Genomic DNA, 17,262 nt, shown 5'->3' with positions numbered 1-17,262 from the left:
TGGAACCAGGTACTGTAGAGATGCAGTGTCTCAGACCGCTGTGATACAGCCTGGAATGGGACCAGGTACTGTAGAGATGCAGTGTCTCAGACCGCTGTGATACAGCCTGGAATGGAACCAGGTACTGTAGAGATGCAGTGTCTCAGACCGCTGTGATACAGCCTGGAATGGAACCAGGTACTGTAGAGATGCAGTGTCTCAGACCTCTGTGATACAGCCTGGAATGGAACCAGGTACTGTAGAGATGCAGTGTCTCAGACCACTGTGATACAGCCTGGAATGGAACCAGGAACTGTAGAGATGCAGTGTCTCAGACCGCTGTGATACAGCCTGGAATGGAACCAGGTACTGTAGAGATGCAGTGTCTCAGACCACTGTGATACAAAAAATGGAGCAAGATTGAGCTTATCCCTGGTGTGGAAACTGCCTGGAAATTCTTTCATGATGGTTTTCTCCAAATAGTAAACAGACATGCTCCATTCTGCAGGTTCAGGGTTAAAGGGAGGGATAAGCCATGGTTTTCTTCTGAGCTGTTTTGCATTGTTCACGACCGTAATCTAGTTTGAGCTAAAGCAAGGAAATCGGTGGCGCTTCTTGCGTGACGTATAAATTAGTGGACGGAACAGGACGCTTCTTCAACAACAAAACGGCTGATTCAACCACCTCGGTAGCTTGCTTGCTAACATAACACCGAAACATTGAAGCTCATTGGGTTTGTATTAACGTCAGTGTTTTAAACATACTGTCTGCGTCTTTACTAGTTACTCCATTTAATGTTTACGTTGTTAGTCAGCTAGCTGACTGGTTAAATTAGCCTAGCACTTGGCTAGTCGCTAATGCTAACTAGCTAGTTAACATCACCGACTATGAGTTCACTAAGCTACTCCCCTCCTGCTGAAGAAGAAGTCTGCTGGACGGAGAAAGAAGTTGCAGTGAAAGAGGAGAAGGAAGAGGAGGATGTCACAGTAAAACAAGAAGTAGAGGGTGAGGCTGTTACAGTGAAAGAGGAGGAAGCTTTCGGAGTGAAAGAAGAGGAAGATAAATAACAGAATGTCGTTTTTGTTGAGGAGGAGGAGAATATGACTGTATTAGTAAAAGAAATGGAACAAGTTTTTGGACTGAAGGAGGAGGGGGAGATTACTGTCACATTGGAAGAGGAGGAGGAGGAGGAAGAAGAAGAGAATAATGGAGACCTGATTAACACCAGTGAGTACTGCCTTAAATTGGGGCACAAACTATGTAGTTGTTGAATCCATGTCTCTGAATATCTCTCTGTTGAACTGATGTGATTTTAAGGGTAATTCTATTGAAGTTATGGGTGAATCCAGCTCTATGGACATTACATTTGCACGCAAAATCACAACTTAAAAAATAATAATCATTTCACCTATTTTACTTCACCTATTTCACCTTTATTAACCAGGTAGGCTTCATTAATGTCTCACAGAATAGGCAGACAAAATATAAATTAAACATTTGATGTGTTTGTCTGTAGTACACCTTGGGCAGAGTGTATATCCAGGAAATCTGAATTCTAAATATTGGCATGTTGGAGAAATAAAACAAATAGAAGCTTTATGGAGGTTACATGAAATGGACAGGCTTTTTGGGGAGACTGAACATATTAGCTGTGGTTGATTCTGTGGAAAGCTCAACCTGAGCAATGCACAAATAAAGTTAGTCATTTCCAAATGAAACAATGTTCATAATTATCCTTAAGGACTATATTTTGGAGTTCAGGCTTAATTTGAAACGTTTAAGTAGGAAATTGCATTAATTTGGACTATTACAGAGTAGGAGGCCAAGTCTATAAAAAGGCGTTCTCAGTCAATCATATTTCATGGCTTTTTGAAAGGGCTCATTGAAGTTGTTTTTTTCCCAATCACAGCTTTCCTCAGTATTGGTTAAGAAAATGTTAATGAAGCAATACAGGCCAAATTGAAATGTCTGGAGTTTAGATTGCCTGTTCTAGAGTCTGGTAAAGATAGTGGGTTGACTGGGACAGGCATTGTAACAGCCATAATGTTTTGAGAAAATGTTTTTGTAAAACATGCACCTTACATCGGATCATCTTGAAACTTTCTCTCTAAAGCTAACTTTCATCAAGGTTTTATATGGTCTATAATTGGTTTGTCTCTTTTCAGTATCATTTTTCAGCGTTCTGATATCATTAACATCCATAAGCAATTGGATTCTCTTAGAGAATATATGCTGAAATGCATTTCTCATAAATGTCAGTACTGTTGTTTTAATAGAAAGATCATTTAAGGTGTTTATCAACAATCTGTCAATATTTATTTTCTACAAATGAAAGCCCATCAATTTACAGTGCCTTCAGTACTTATTCATACCACTATACTTATTCCACATTTTGTTGTCACAGCCTGAATTCAACCCATGTACACACACTACCTCATAATGACAAAGTGAAAACATGTTTTTAGAAATTGTTGCCAGTTTATTGAAAATTAATCTCCTTTACATAAGTATTCACACTCCTGGGTGAATACTTTGTAGGGGGGGGGGGGCTCCCAAGTGGTGCAGCGGTCTAAGGCACTGCATTTCAAAGGCGTCACTACAGACACCCTGGTTCGATTCCAGGCTGTATCACAACCGGCCGTGATTGGGAGTCCCATAGGGCTGCGCACAATTGGCCCACCATCGTCCCGGTTTGGCCGGGTTAGGCCGTCATTGTAAATAAGAATTTGTTCTTAACTGACTTGCCTAGTTAAATAAATGTGAAAATGTAAAGCACCTTTGGCAGCGATTTTATAGCTGTGAGTCTTTCTGGGTGACTCTCTCTAAGAGCTTTCTACACCTGGATTGTACAACATTCTTTTCAAAATAATTCAAGCTCTGTCAAATTCGTTGTTGATCATTGCTAGACAACCATTTTCAGGTCTTGAAATAGATTTTCAAGTAGATTTAAATCCAAAACTTTAACTCGGCCACTCGGGAGCATTCACTGTCTTCTTGGTAAGCAACTCAAGTGTAGGTTTGTCTTGTGTTTTAGGTTATTGTCCTGCTATTAGGCTATTGTCAGGCTACCTGTAATTTGGGCTGGGTGATATATCAAATGAGTTCAATTAATTTGAATGTATGTTTTAGCACAATGTTCCAAATGCCAGTATTGCAAGACTGAATTATTATACTTTTTTTTAATGATTGTTTCTCTTTTTGGTCTTATGTTCTTCGCTTCTTCTGTGCTGTGTTCACTGTGCACCTTCCCACCGTACAGCCACCAAGCCCCTGTCACCAAGCCCCTCCCCCTGTCACTCACAACAAAGACTAAAGATCACTTCTTCCTCTGACGACAAGCCGTTTCAACTCGCTAATTGAGGTTTGGTCCAATAGAAACGGTCATTTGGACACTGAAACGCATTGAGACATTTTACCTTAATAAAGAACTTTATCCTCTCTCACGATACCATTTTTATGTGTCAACTCCTCAAATTGCGCGAAGAGCAGACCCTAGTAACACCCACCCTACTAGTAACACCCACCCTACTAGTAACACCCACCCTACTAGTAACACCCACCCTACTAGTAACACCCTAGTAAAACCCACCCTACTAGTAACACCCACCCTACTAGTAACACCCACCCTACTAGTAACACCCACCCTACTAGTAACACCCTAGTAACACCCACCCTACTAGTAACACCCTAGTAACACCCACCCTACTAGTAACACCCACCCTACTAGTAACACCCACCCTACTAGTAACACCCTAGTAACACCCACCCTACTAGTAACACCTACCCTACTAGTAACACCCACCCTACTAGTAACACCCTAGTAACACCCACCCTACTAGTAAAACCCTAGTAGACTAGTAGACCCTAGTAAAACTTACCCTACTAGTAAAACCCAAGTAAAACCTACCCTACTAGTAAAACCCTAGTAGACCCTAGTAAAACTTACCCTACTAGTAAAACTTACCCTACTAGTAACACCCACCCTACTAGTAACACCCTAGTAACACCCACCCTACTAGTAACACCTACCCTACTAGTAACACCCACCCTACTAGTAACACCTACCCTACTAGTAACACCCACCCTACTAGTAACACCCACCCTACTAGTAACACCCACCCTACTAGTAACACCCACCCTACTAGTAACACCTACCCTACTAGTAACACCCACCCTACTAGTAACACCCTAGTAACACCCACCCTACTAGTAACACCCTACTAGTAACACCCACCCTACTAGTAACACCCACCCTACTAGTAACACCCTAGTAACACCCACCCTACTAGTAACACCCACCCTACTAGTAACACCCACCCTACTAGTAACACCCTAGTAACACCCACCCTACTAGTAACACCCTAGTAACACCCACCCTACTAGTAACACCCACCCTACTAGTAACACCCACCCTACTAGTAACACCCTAGTAACACCCACCCTACTAGTAACACCTACCCTACTAGTAACACCCACCCTACTAGTAACACCCTAGTAACACCCACCCTACTAGTAAAACCCTAGTAGACTAGTAGACCCTAGTAAAACTTACCCTACTAGTAAAACCCGAGTAAAACCTACCCTACTAGTAAAACCCTAGTAGACCCTAGTAAAACTTACCCTACTAGTAAAACTTACCCTACTAGTAAAACTTACCCTACTAGTAAAACCTACCCTACTAGTAAAAACCTAGTAAAACCCTAGTAAAACCTACCCTACTAGTAAAAACCTACCCTACTAGTAAAACCCTAGTAGACTAGTAGACCCTAGTAAAACTTACACTACTAGTAAAACCTACCCTACTAGTAAAACCCTAGTAAAACCTACCCTACTAGTAAAACCCTAGTAAAACCTACCCTACTAGTAACATCCTAGTATCAAATCAATCAAATCAAATTTATTTTTATATAGCCCTTCGTACATCAGCTGATATCTCAAAGTGCTGTACAGAAACCCAGCCTAAAACCCCAAACAGCAAGCAAAGCATGTGAAAGAAGCACGGTGGCTAGGAAAAACTCCCTAGGAAAAACTCCCTAGAAAGGCCAAAAACCTAGGAAGAAACCTAGAGAGGAACCAGGATATGAGGGGTGGCCAGTCCTCTTCTGGCTGTGCAGGGTGGATATTATAACAGAACATGGTCAAGATGTTAAAATGTTAAAGTGTTCATAAATGACCAGCATGGTCAATTAATAATAATCATAGTAGTTGTCGAGGGTGCAACAAGCACGTCCGGTGAACAGGTCAGGGTTCCATAGCCGCAGGCAGAACAGTTGAAACTGGAGCAGCAGCACGGCCAGGTGGACTGGGGACAGCAAGGAGTCATCATACCAGGTAGTCCTGAGGCATGGTCCTAGGGCTCAGGTCCTCCGAGAGAAAGACAGAAAGAGAGAATTAGAGAGAGCATATTTAAATTCACACAGGACATCGGATAAGACAAGAGAAATACTCCAGATGTAACAGACTGACCCTAGCCCCCCGACACAAACTACTGCAGCATAAATACTGGAGGCTGAGACAGGAGGGATCAGAAGACACTGTGGCCCCATCCGATGATACCCGGACAGGGCCAAACAGGCAGGATATAACCCCACCCACTTTGCCAAAGCACAGCCCCCACACCACTAGAGGGATGTCTCCAACCACCAACTTACCGTCCTAAGACAAGGCCGAGTATAGCCCACAACGATCTCCGCCATGGCACAACCCAAGGGGGGGCGCCAACCCAGACAGGAAGACCACGTCAGTGACTCAACCCACTCAAGTGACGCACCCCTCCCATGGACGGCATGGAAGAACACCAGTAAACCAGTGACTCAGCCCCTGTAAAAGGGTTAGAGGCAGAGAATCCCAGTGGAAAGAGGGGAACCGGCAAGGCAGAGACAGCAAGGGCGGTTCGTTGCTCCAGCCTTTCCGTTCACCTTCACACTCCTGGGCCAGACTATACTTAATCATAGGACCTACTGAAGAGATAAGTCTTCAGTAAAGACTTAAAGGTTGAGACTGAGTCTCCGTCTCTCACATTGGTAGGCAGACCATTCCATAAAAATGGAGCTCTATAGGAGAAAGCCCTACCTCCAGCCGTTTGCTTAGAAATTCTAGGGACAATTAGGAGGCCTGCGTCTTGTGACCGTAGCGTACGTGTAGGTATGTACGGCAGGACCAAATCGGAAAGATAGGTAGGAGCAAGCCCATGTAATGCTTTGTAGGTTAGCAGTAAAACCTTGAAATCAGCCCTTGCCTTAACAGGAAGCCAGTGTAGGGAGGCTAGCACTGGAGTAATATGATCACATTTTTTGGTTCTAGTCAGGATTCTAGCAGCCGTATTTAGCACTAACTGAAGTTTATTTAGTGCTTTATCCGGGTAGCCGGAAAGTAGAGCATTGCAGTAGTCCAGCCTAGAAGTAACAAAAGCATGGATTAATTTTTCTGCGTCATTTTTGGACAGAAAGTTTCAGATTTTTGCAATGTTACGTAGATGGAAAAAAGCTGTCCTTGAAACAGTCTTGATATGTTCTTCAAAAGAGAGATCAGGGTCCAGAGTAACGCCGAGGTCCTTCACATTTTTATTTGAGACGACTGTACAACCATCCAGATTAATTGTCAGATTCAACAGAAGATCTCTTTGTTTCTTGGGACCTAGAACAAGCATCTCTGTTTTGTCCGAGTTTAAAAGTAGAAAGTTTGCAGCCATCCACTTCTTTATGTCTGAAACACAGGCTTCTAGCGAGGGCAATTTTGGGGCTTCACCATGTTTCATTGAAATGTACAGCTGTGTGTCGTCCGCATAGCAGTGAAATTTAACATTATGTTTTCGAATGACATCCCCAAGAGGTAAAATATATAGTGAAAACAATAGTGGTCCTAAAATGGAACCTTGAGGAACACCGAAATTTACAATTGATTTGTCAGAGGACAAACCATTCACAGAGACAAACTGATATCTTTCCGACAGATAAGATCTAAACCAGGCCAGAACTTGTCCATGTAGACCAATTTGGGTTTCCAATCTCTCCAAAAGAATGTGGTGATCGATGGTATCAAAAGCGGCACTAAGATCTAGGAGCACGAGGACAGGTGCAGAGCCTCGGTCTGACGTCATTAAAAGGTCATTTACCACCTTCACAAGTGCAGTCTCAGTGCTATGATGGGGTCTAAAACCAGACTGAAGCGTTTCGTATACATTGTTTGTCTTCAGGAAGGCAGTGAGTTGCTGTGCAACAGCTTTTTCAAAATTTTTTGAGTGGAATGGAAGATTCGATATAGGCCGATAGTTTTTTATAATTTCTGGATCAAGATTCGGCTTTTTCAAGAGAGGCTTTATTACTGCCACTTTTAGTGAGCTTGGTACACATCCGGTGGATAGAGAGCCGTTTATTATGTTCAACATAGGAGGGCCAAGCACAGGAAGCAGCTCTTTCAGTAGTTTAGTTGGAATAGGGTCCAGTATGCAGCTTGAGGGTTTGGAGGCCATGATTATTTTCATCATTGTGTCAAGAGATATAGTACTAAAACACTTTAGTATCTCCCTTGATCCTAGGTCCTGGCAGAGTTGTGTAGACTCAGGACAATGGAGCTTTGGAGGAATACCCAGATTTAAAGAGGAGTCTGTAATTTGCTTTCTAATGATCATGATCTTTTCCTCAAAGAAGTTCATACATTTATTACTGCTGAAGTGAAAGCCATCCTCCATTTGCGAAGGCTGCTTTTTAGTTAGCTTTGCGACAGTATCAAAAAGAAATTTCGGATTGTTCTTATTTTCCTCAATTAAGTTGGAAAAACCTACCCTACTAGTAAAACCTACCCTACTAGTAAAACCCTAGTAAAATCTACCCTACTAGTAACACCCTAGTAAAACCTACCCTACTAGTAACACCCTAGTAAAACCTACCCTACTAGTAACACCCTAGTAAAACCTACCCTACTAGTAAAACCCTAGTAAAACCTACCCTACTAGTAACACCCTAGTAAAACCTACCCTACTAGTAACACCCTAGTAAAACCCACCCTACTAGTAAAACCCTAGTAAAACCTACCCTACTTGTAACACCATAGTACACTAGCAGACCCTAGTAAAACGGGAGTATCAATGAACATTGATTCTTTAAAAAAATTACTTATTGATCACACCGATTAGCGTCGTTGCGTAAAAAAAATGGTCCACAGCATCTTCTGGATATGTGTTCAACAACAGTTCAACATTCACCTTCTGCTACCGTTTCTGTCAAGCCGTCTACACTTACAGTTTGATGCATACGTTCTGTAAGTCCATCGTACGCACCACACGGAACACACTGCCTCTCCAACTCAATGCTGCAAGGTAAACGCAGCGTTTCCATTGGAAATGAATATGCTTCTGGTGTACCAAACAGCAATGACTCTGTAGGTGTGACTGAGGAGTACTGCACAGTTTCTGTCACGCTGCATTGCAGTACCACGTACCGCTAGCAGCGTTTTAGCCACAGACTGTTATACTAGCAGTCTAGTCTGTGTTTTTATAAATTTGCAATGAGCATAAACAACTGTTATATAAGGAATTGTCAACTCGTTCTCATTGTGAGAGAAAAGGTTGAGTTCAACGTCTGAACAAAGCATGTAACATCCATAATGTTTGATATTCCTCTCTGCGGTAAGAATGGAAATTACAATCTTTTAAAAAATTATATTTTTCGTGTTTGGCAGCCAAGCCTTTCCTTACAAATGGCTATTCATGTTATAACTAACACCGGGGGACGGCTGTGAGTGGAGGAACAGCTCTGTGAGATATTTCAAAAAGCCATGAAATATGATTGACTGAAAAGCCTTTTTTAAGACTTGGCCTCCTCCTCTGTAATGGACAAAATTCATGCAATTTCCTACTTGAACTTTTCAAATAAAGCCTGAACTCCAGCATATAAGGGTGGTTTCGCAGACACAGCCTAATCCTTGTCTAAATTGCACTTTTAAACGCGACTAACTCAAATTGCATTTCTCAGACATGGTTTAAAAATAGTCTCTGACTTGCCCCTAGTCTAGATTTTAAAAGTCTGAATTCCAGAAGGACGATTAGAGTTCATCTAGGTGAAGGTTTGGTAGAGCATGGTGTTTGCAATGGTGTTTGCAATGCCAGTGTTGTGGGTTCGATTCCCACGGGGGGCCAGTACGGGAAACAAAAAAAAAAATGTATGAAATGAATTGAAATGTATGCATTCACTACTGTAAGTCGCTCTGGATAAGAGCGTCTGCTAAATGACTAAAATGTAAAAATGTTAATGTAAGGTTTAAATTAAACCTGGCCAGAGGCGGGGCTTAACTTCAGATGAATGGATGTTGGTCCCCCAGGTTGACCTTGTCATTGGAGGAAAATGGTCCCCCAGGTTGACCTTGTCATTGGAGGAAAATGGTTCCCCAGGTTGACCTTGTCATTGGAGGAAAATGGTTCCCCAGGTTGACCTTGTCATTGGAGGAAAATGGTCCCCCAGGTTGACCTTGTCATTGGAGGAAAATGGTCCCCCAGGTTGACCTTGTCATTGGAGGAAAATGGTCCCCCAGGTTGACCTTGTCATTGGAGGAAAATGGTCCCCCAGGTTGACCTTGTCATTGGAGGAAAATGGTCCCCCAGGTTGACCTTGTCATTGGAGGAAAATGGATTACCTGAACTATTACAATGATGATCACCGAGCAGCACCAAGACCAGACAGAAGGCCGGTTATAGACCGCAACAACCCACTGAATGATTTTGATGAAATCAATTTCCATGATCGTTTCCATATGCAGCTGATTTTTAATTGTTTACTTGAGCCAAGGCTTTCATCTGACTCTCTTAGGGAAGTAGGGAAGCCCCCCCCCCCAGCCTACAAGTACTGATCACCTTGAGCAAGGCTTTCATCTGACTCTCTTAGGGGAAGGCCCCTCCCTCCTTCCCTACAAGTACTGATCACCTTTAGGGTTTTTTGGGCATTTAGAACCTTCTATCGTGAAACAGGAGATTAATGTGGTGTAAGGGAACCGACTCTATGCAGAATAGTCCACAAAGTCTGCAATGCTATGTGTGAACTGAAAGACAGTTCCATGATGCTTTCTGCCAACTACCAGGTAGAGTTCTATGAATATGATGCTGCTGCCCAAGCCAACTACCAGGTAGATTCCTATGAATATGATGCTGCTGCCCAAGCCAACTACCAGGTAGAGTTCTATGAATATGATGCTGCTCCCCAAGCCAACTACAAGGTAGAGTTCTATGAATATGATGCTGCTGCCCAAGCCAACTACAAGGTAGAGTTATATGAATATGGGTACTTCCCTGGAGTCATTGGCTCTATAGATGGATGTCATATTCCCATCAGGTGTCCCTGTACAGCAATGCTGTGGAGTGCAGAAATATTACACTCTGGTTCTCAATAAGTGTGTGTGTGTGTGTGTGTGTTTTCTCCCAGTGTGCAGTTCTCCAACATTGTTGCATGTTGGAAAGGTACAAATCATGACTCAAGGATTTTCCAAAACTCTGCTTTGTATGCTCATGTTGAAGGAGGACAACATAGTGGAATCATTCTTGGTGACAGTGGGTACGCAGTAGAGGTCGACCGATTATGATTTTTAAACGGCGATACCAAAAAAAGCCGATGCCGATTTTGTTTTTAATTAAATTTATTTATTTGTAATCATGACAATTACAACAATACTGAATCAACACTTATTTTAACTTAATACATCAATACTATCAATTTAGCCTCAAATAAATAATGAAACATGTTCAATTTGGTTTAAATAATGCAAAAACAAAGTGTTGGAGAAGAAAGTAAAAGTGCAATATGTGCCATGTAAAAAAGATAACGTTTAAGTTCCTTGCTCAGAACATGAGAACATATGAAAGCTGGTGGTTCCTTTTAACATGAGTCTTCAATATTCCCAGGTAAGAAGTTTTAGGTTGTAGTTATTATAGGAATTATAGGACTATTTCTCTCTATACCATTTGTATTTCATATACCTTTGACTATTGGATGTTCTTATAGGCACTTTAGTATTGCCAGTGTAATAGTATAGCTTCCGTCCCTCTCCTCGCTCCTACCTGGGCTCGAACCAGGAACACATCGACAACAGCCACCCTCGAAGCAGCGTTACCCATGTAGAGCAAGGGGAACAACCACTCCCAAGTCTCCGAGCGAGTGACGTTTGAAACGCTATTAGCGCGCACTCGCTAACTAGCTAGCCATTTCACATGGGTTACACCAGCCTAATCTCGGGAGTTGATAGGCTTGAAGTCATAAACAGCGCGATGCTTGAAGAATTGCGAAGAGCTGCTGGCAAAACGCACAAAGGTGCTGTTTGAATGAATGCTTACGAGCCTGCTGCTGCCTACCATCGCTCAGTCAGACTGCTCTATCAAATATCAAATCATAGACTTAATTATAATATACTGCTCAAAAAAATAAAGGGAACACTTAAACAACACATCCTAGATCTAAATGAAAGAAATAATCTTATTAAATACAATTTTCTTTACATAGTTGAATGTGCTGACAACAAAATCACACACAAATAATCAATGGAAATCCAATTTATCAACCCATGGAGGTCTGGATTTGGAGTCACACTCAAAATTAAAGTGGAAAACCACACTATAGGCTGATCGAACTTTGATGTAATGTCCTTAAAACAAGTCAAAATGAGGCTCAGTAGTGTGTGTGGCCTCCACGTGCCTGTATGACCTCCCTACAACGCCTGGGCATGCTCCTGATGAGGTGGCGGATGGTCTCCTGAGGGATCTCCTCCCAGACCTGGACTAAAGCATCCGCCAACTCCTGGACAGTCTGTGGTGCAACGTGGCGTTGGTGGATGGAGCGAGACATGATGTCCCAGATGTGCTCAATTGGATTCAGGTCTGGGGAACGGGCGGGCCAGTCCATAGCATCAATGCCTTCCTCTTGCAGGAACTGCTGACACACTCCAGCCACATGAGGTCTAGCATTGTCTTGCATTAGGAGGAACCCAGGGCCAACCGCACCAGCATATGGTCTCACAAGGGGTCTGAGGATCTCATCTCGGTACCTAATGGCAGTCAGGCTACCTCTGGAGAGCACATGGAGGGCTGTGCGGCCCCCCCAAAGAAATGCCACCCCAAACCATGACTGACCCATCGCCAAACCGGTCATGCTGGAGGATGTTGCAGGCAGCAGAACGTTCTCCACGGCATCTCCAGACTCTGTCACGTGCTCAGTGTGAACCTGCTTTCATCTGTGAAGAGCACAGGGCGCCAGTGGCGAATTTGCCAATCTTGGTGTTCTCTGGCAAATGCCAAACGTCCTGCACGGTGTTGGGCTGTAAGCACAACCCCCACCTGTGGACGTCGGGCCCTCATACCACCCTCATGGAGTCTGTTTCTGACCATTTGAGCAGACACATGCACATTTGTGGCCTGCTGGAGGTCATTTTGCAGGGCTCTGGCAGTGCTTCTCCTGCTCCTCCTTGCACAAAGGCGGAGGTAGCAGTCCTGCTGCTGGGTTGTTGCCCTCCTACGGCCTCTTCCACGTCTCCTGATGTACTGGCCTGTCTCCTGGTAGCGCCTCCATGCTCTGGACACTACGCTGATAGACACAGCAAACCTTCTTGCCACAGTTCGCATTGATGTGCCATCCTGGATGAGCTGCACTACCTGAGCCACTTGTGTGGGTTGTAGACTCCGTCTCATGCTACCACTAGAGTGAAAGCACTGCCAGCATTCAAAAGTGACCAAAACATCAGCCAGGAAGCATAGGAACTGAGAAGTGGTCTGTGGTCCCCACCTGCAGAACCACTCCTTTATTGGGGGTGTCTTGCTAATTGCCTATAATTTCCACCTGTTGTCTATTCCATTTGCACAACAGCATGTGAAATGTATTGTCAATCAGTGTTGCTTCCTAAGTGGACAGTTTGATTTCACAGAAGTGTGATTGACTTGGAGTTACATTGTGTTGTTTAAGTGTTCCCTTTATTTTTTTGAGCAGTGTATAATAAACACACAGAAATACGAGCCTTTGGTCATTAATATGGTCCAATCCGGAAACTATCATTTCGAAAACTAAACATTTATTATTTCAGTGAAATACGGAACCGTTCCGTATTTTTATCTAACGATGGCATCCCTAAGTCTAAATATTCCTGTTACATTGCACAACCTTCAATGTTATGTCATAATTATGTACAATTCTGGCAAATTAATTACGGCCTTTGTTAGGAATAAATGGACTTCACACAGTTCGCAATGAGCCAGGCGGCACAAACTGCTGTGTATATACCCTGACTGCTTGCACGGAACGCAAGAGAAGTGACACAAATTCATGTTAGCAGGCAATATTAACTAAATATGGAGGTTTAAAAATATATACTTGTGTATTGATTTTAAAGAAAGGCATTGATGTTTATGGTTAGGTACATTGGTGCAACGACAGTGCTTTTTTCGCAAATGCGCTTGTTAAATTATCACCCATTTGTAGAAGTAGGCTGTGATTCGATGAGAAATTAACAGGCACCGCATCGATTATATGCAACGCAGGGCACGCTAGATAAACTAGTAATATCATCAACCATGTGTAGTTAACTAGTGATTATGTTAAGATTGATAGTTTTTTATAAGATAAGTTTAATGCTAGCCAGCAACTTACCTTGGCTTCTTGCTGCCCTCGCGTAACAGGTAGTCAGCCTGCCATGCAGGCTCCTCGTGGAGTGCAATGTAAGGCAGGTGGTTAGAGCGTTGGACTAGTAACCGAAAGGTTGCAAAAACGAATCCCCGAATCCCCCCTGAACAAGGCAGTTAACCCCCGTTCTTAGGCCTTCATTGAAAATAAGAATGTGTTCTTAATCTGACTTGCCTAGTTAAATAAAGGTCTTAAAAAATATATATATATATATATATTTAGATTTTTTTTTTAAATCAGCAAATCGGTGGCCAAAAATACTTGAAATCGGCCCTAATTAATCGGCCATTCTGATAAATCGGTCGACCTCTAGTACGCAGGGACCAACTTCTTGTTCACCTCCTTATCGTCATGCAATAGGACCTGAGCAACAACGGTACAACCAAGCTCATATCCGCACCAGAGGTGTAGTGGAGCACGTTTGGCATATAGAAGAGTCATTTCCGGTGTCTCAGAAACACATTGCGCGTTCAACCAAAAAGATGCTGCATTTTCATAATTGCAACAGTAGTGCTTCACAATGACCTCAAACAACATGGCTGCCCAGTGCTTCACAATGACCTCAAACAACATGGCTGCCCAGTGCTTCACAACGCTCAGCCTCTTTGTCTTTGACCTCCGACCCGGGTTAGTGACACAATCTTCCATCCTGTCTGCTGCAGATGTAGAGGGCTGACTTTCATCCTGTTAAGACAAGTCTCCTCCATGTCTTAACCTCCAACCTATGGTGCTCTGCCTCTAGAAAAATATTACTGCATTAGAGAACATTATTTCTTCAAGAGTTGAGTTCACTACATATTTTTTATTATGGGAGTGCAAAAGGTGACTGATAACATTTAGATGTTCCCTGCAGTCCGGGATGGCACATGTTGAATGAAAGTGTCCTACCAAATGAGAATTGGAACAGTCCCCCCCATCTAAACTGTCCTAATGGTCATGATTGGGGTTATCGTCCAGGGTTTGCTGGCTATCAATGATCCCGGGTCAACAAGTCCCCCAGCCAGTGGCGCGTATTCATGGATGCCAAGGAAAGCCAGGATTCCCCCCCAAAAAATTACCAACAAATTACACAATTTATTTAGTAAGTAAAGCAGCTTTGAAATCTAGCAACACTGCACCAACTAACTTCCTGTCGTCCATACTCTTTAACCAATCATTTGTCACCAACAAAACGTAACAATGGCTCAACTGTATCCTATTATAGTAGACTTTTCAGACTTTTCTAGACCTGACTTGGTTTCCAGCTGTTGCACAGCTTGACTTTGTCATAGTGATTAACTTGACCTCAGGTTGAGGGATCTGATTTGTATTAAACCCCTTAAACAGGAAGACAGTTTTATCATGTGGAGGTTTCATTCAAGGTCGTATTCATTAGTGAAAAACGTAGCAAAATGTTTTGCATCGGAAAACAAAAACAAGCGTTTCTTATTGGACAAGTTTCGCTAGTTGTCCCTCCCCATTTCCCGCATGTTTTCATTAGTTTCTTGTGAATAAGATATCAATCTCTGATACATTAAATACTTTGTTTGTCTTTGGCAGGAGAGAGACCAGAATCAGAGGAACCAGAGCCAGATACGTCCAAACCAGCAAGACGACACCACTGCTCCCAGTGTGAAAAGAGTTTTGCCAAGTTAGGGAGCTTGAAAATACATAATAGATTACACACAGGAGAGAAGCCCTACCAATGCTCCCAGTGTGGAAAGCAGTTTACCCAGTTAGGGACCCTAAAATTACATAATAGAATACACACAGGAGTGAAGCCTTACCAATGCTCCCAGTGTGGAAAGAGGTGTTCACAGTTAAGTTCCCTGAAATCACATGAGAGAATACACACAGGAGATAAGCCTCACAAATGCTCTCAATGTGGCAATACATTTAAGCGGTTAAGTAACCTGAAAGATCATGAAAGGGTACACACTGGGAAAAAGCCTTACCACTGTTTCCATTGTGAAGAGAGTTTTAGCTGGTCAAGGCAACTGAAAGCGCATGAGAGAACACACACTGGAGAGAAGCCTTATCACCACTGCTCCCAGTGTGGAAAGAGTTTTACCCAGTTATGGAACCTGAAAGCACATGAGAGAATGCACACAGGAGATAAGCCTCACAAATGTGCTCAATGTGGAAAAACTTTTAACCGGTTATATAACCTGAAAGTACATAAGAGAATACACACAGGGGAAAAGCCTTATCACTGCTCCCACTGTGGTAAGAGTTTTATCCTATCACGGGCCCTGACAAAGCATAAGAGGACGCACACGGGAGAAAAGCCTTACCATTGCTCCCAGTGTGGAAAGAGTTTCACTGACTCAAGTAACTGGAAAAAACATGAGCTAACACACTCTGTAAAGAAGCGTTTCCAGTGTTCTCATTGTGAAAGGAGTTTTAAGAAGTTAGGGAAGCTGAAGCAGCATGAGAGAATACACACTAGGGAGAAGCCTTTTGGAACTGCTCCCACTGTGGAATGACATGCACCTGGTTAAGGCAAATGAAATGACATGAAAGAAGCCACACCGGAGAGAAACCTTACCAATGCTTCCAGTGTGGATCGATATTTACCCAGTTAGGGAAAGACCTTGAGGTAACACACACAGGGGAGATTTCTTACCATTGCTCCAAGTGTGGAGAGAGATATTTCACATAAACTTACAATTTATGAGTTGACACACAGTGCTCCCACATTTGTCAACATTTTGACTGAAAGTTGGTGCTTAGTGGTTTTGTTTATGCCCTTATTGCCATATGAAATCCAGTTGGAGAAAGTCTACTCAGAAATACATTTTGTTTTTTTTCATCCCAAGACATGAATTGAATATGGAGTCTGTCTGTTTTTATGTTGATTCAGTGTACAAACTGTGATTAAATAGTTTTTTTTACTCTGTCTGTCTGTCTCTGTGTGTGTGTGCGTTAATCAAGTGCCACAGTATTTGCTTGTGATGTATATGCTTTATTATTTACATGTGGAAATGTGTCTTTAAAACCCCATGCTGTCTTTTAAATGTATTTTTAAATTGTCACTTTGTTTAATAAATCACTGTGTGTTTATTTTTTATATATAACTCCAAAATGTATTTTAAATAATACATTTTTCTGAGAGAGACAAAGAAATGTGTTCCCTCTTCTCTGTTTCTGGTTAAGGTCTTGTAGGTACAGCTCAGGGCTTCGTTCCCTCTTCTGTCCCTCTTCTCTGTTTCCAGATCAGGTTTGGGGTTGGAGAAGGGACCTTGACTAAATTAAAACAAACTTTATTTGGTTTAAAAAATTTAAAGAAGACAATAAAGATGGGGTTGGATTGAGGGAAACAGGGTATGAACCTGGTTTAGGGGTAAGGTTGGATACAGGATATGAACCTGGTTTAGTGGTAGGGTTGGATACAGGATATGAACCTGGTTTAGTGGTAGGGTTGGGTACAGGGTATGAACCTGGTTTAGGGGTAGGTTGGATACAGGATATGAACCTGGTTTAGGGGTAGGGTTGGATACAGGATATGAACCTGGTTTAGGGGTAGGGATGGGTACAGGATATGAACCTGGTTTAGGGGTAGGGTTGGGAACAGGATATGAACCTGGTTTAGGGGTAGGGTTGGATACAGGATATGAACCTGGTTTAGTGGTAGGGTTGGATACAGGATATGAAC

The 17,262-nt window shown here is 42.7% G+C and overlaps 1 protein-coding gene across 1 annotated transcript; it reads left to right on the top strand.

Annotated features, from left to right (window-relative positions):
• Positions 1 to 646: 646 nt before the first annotated feature.
• On the top strand, positions 647 to 16,469 carry LOC123725384 (zinc finger protein 239-like). The gene is made up of 2 exons (XM_045690572.1): positions 647 to 1,206; positions 15,168 to 16,469. The coding sequence occupies exons 1-2, from the start codon at positions 1,080 to 1,082 to the stop codon at positions 16,091 to 16,093; spliced, it is 1,053 nt and encodes a 350-aa protein (XP_045546528.1). The 5' UTR covers positions 647 to 1,079; the 3' UTR covers positions 16,094 to 16,469.
• Positions 16,470 to 17,262: the final 793 nt, after the last annotated feature.

Source organism: Salmo salar, chromosome ssa12 (genome assembly GCF_905237065.1).
Source record: "Salmo salar chromosome ssa12, Ssal_v3.1, whole genome shotgun sequence".
Classification (NCBI taxonomy): Eukaryota; Metazoa; Chordata; class Actinopteri; order Salmoniformes; family Salmonidae; genus Salmo; species Salmo salar.
The sequence above is the reverse complement of the archived record's forward strand: the minus strand, read 5'-3'. Positions and strand labels throughout refer to the sequence as shown.

Excerpts from the sequence above, each read along its gene's own strand:
- LOC123725384 (XM_045690572.1), top strand. The coding sequence starts at position 1,080 with ATGACTGTATTAGTAAAAGAAATGGAACAAGTTTTTGGACTGAAGGAG. Across the intron at positions 1,207-15,167 it reads TGGAGACCTGATTAACACCA|GAGAGAGACCAGAATCAGAG; the intron begins GTGAGTACTGCC and ends TGTCTTTGGCAG.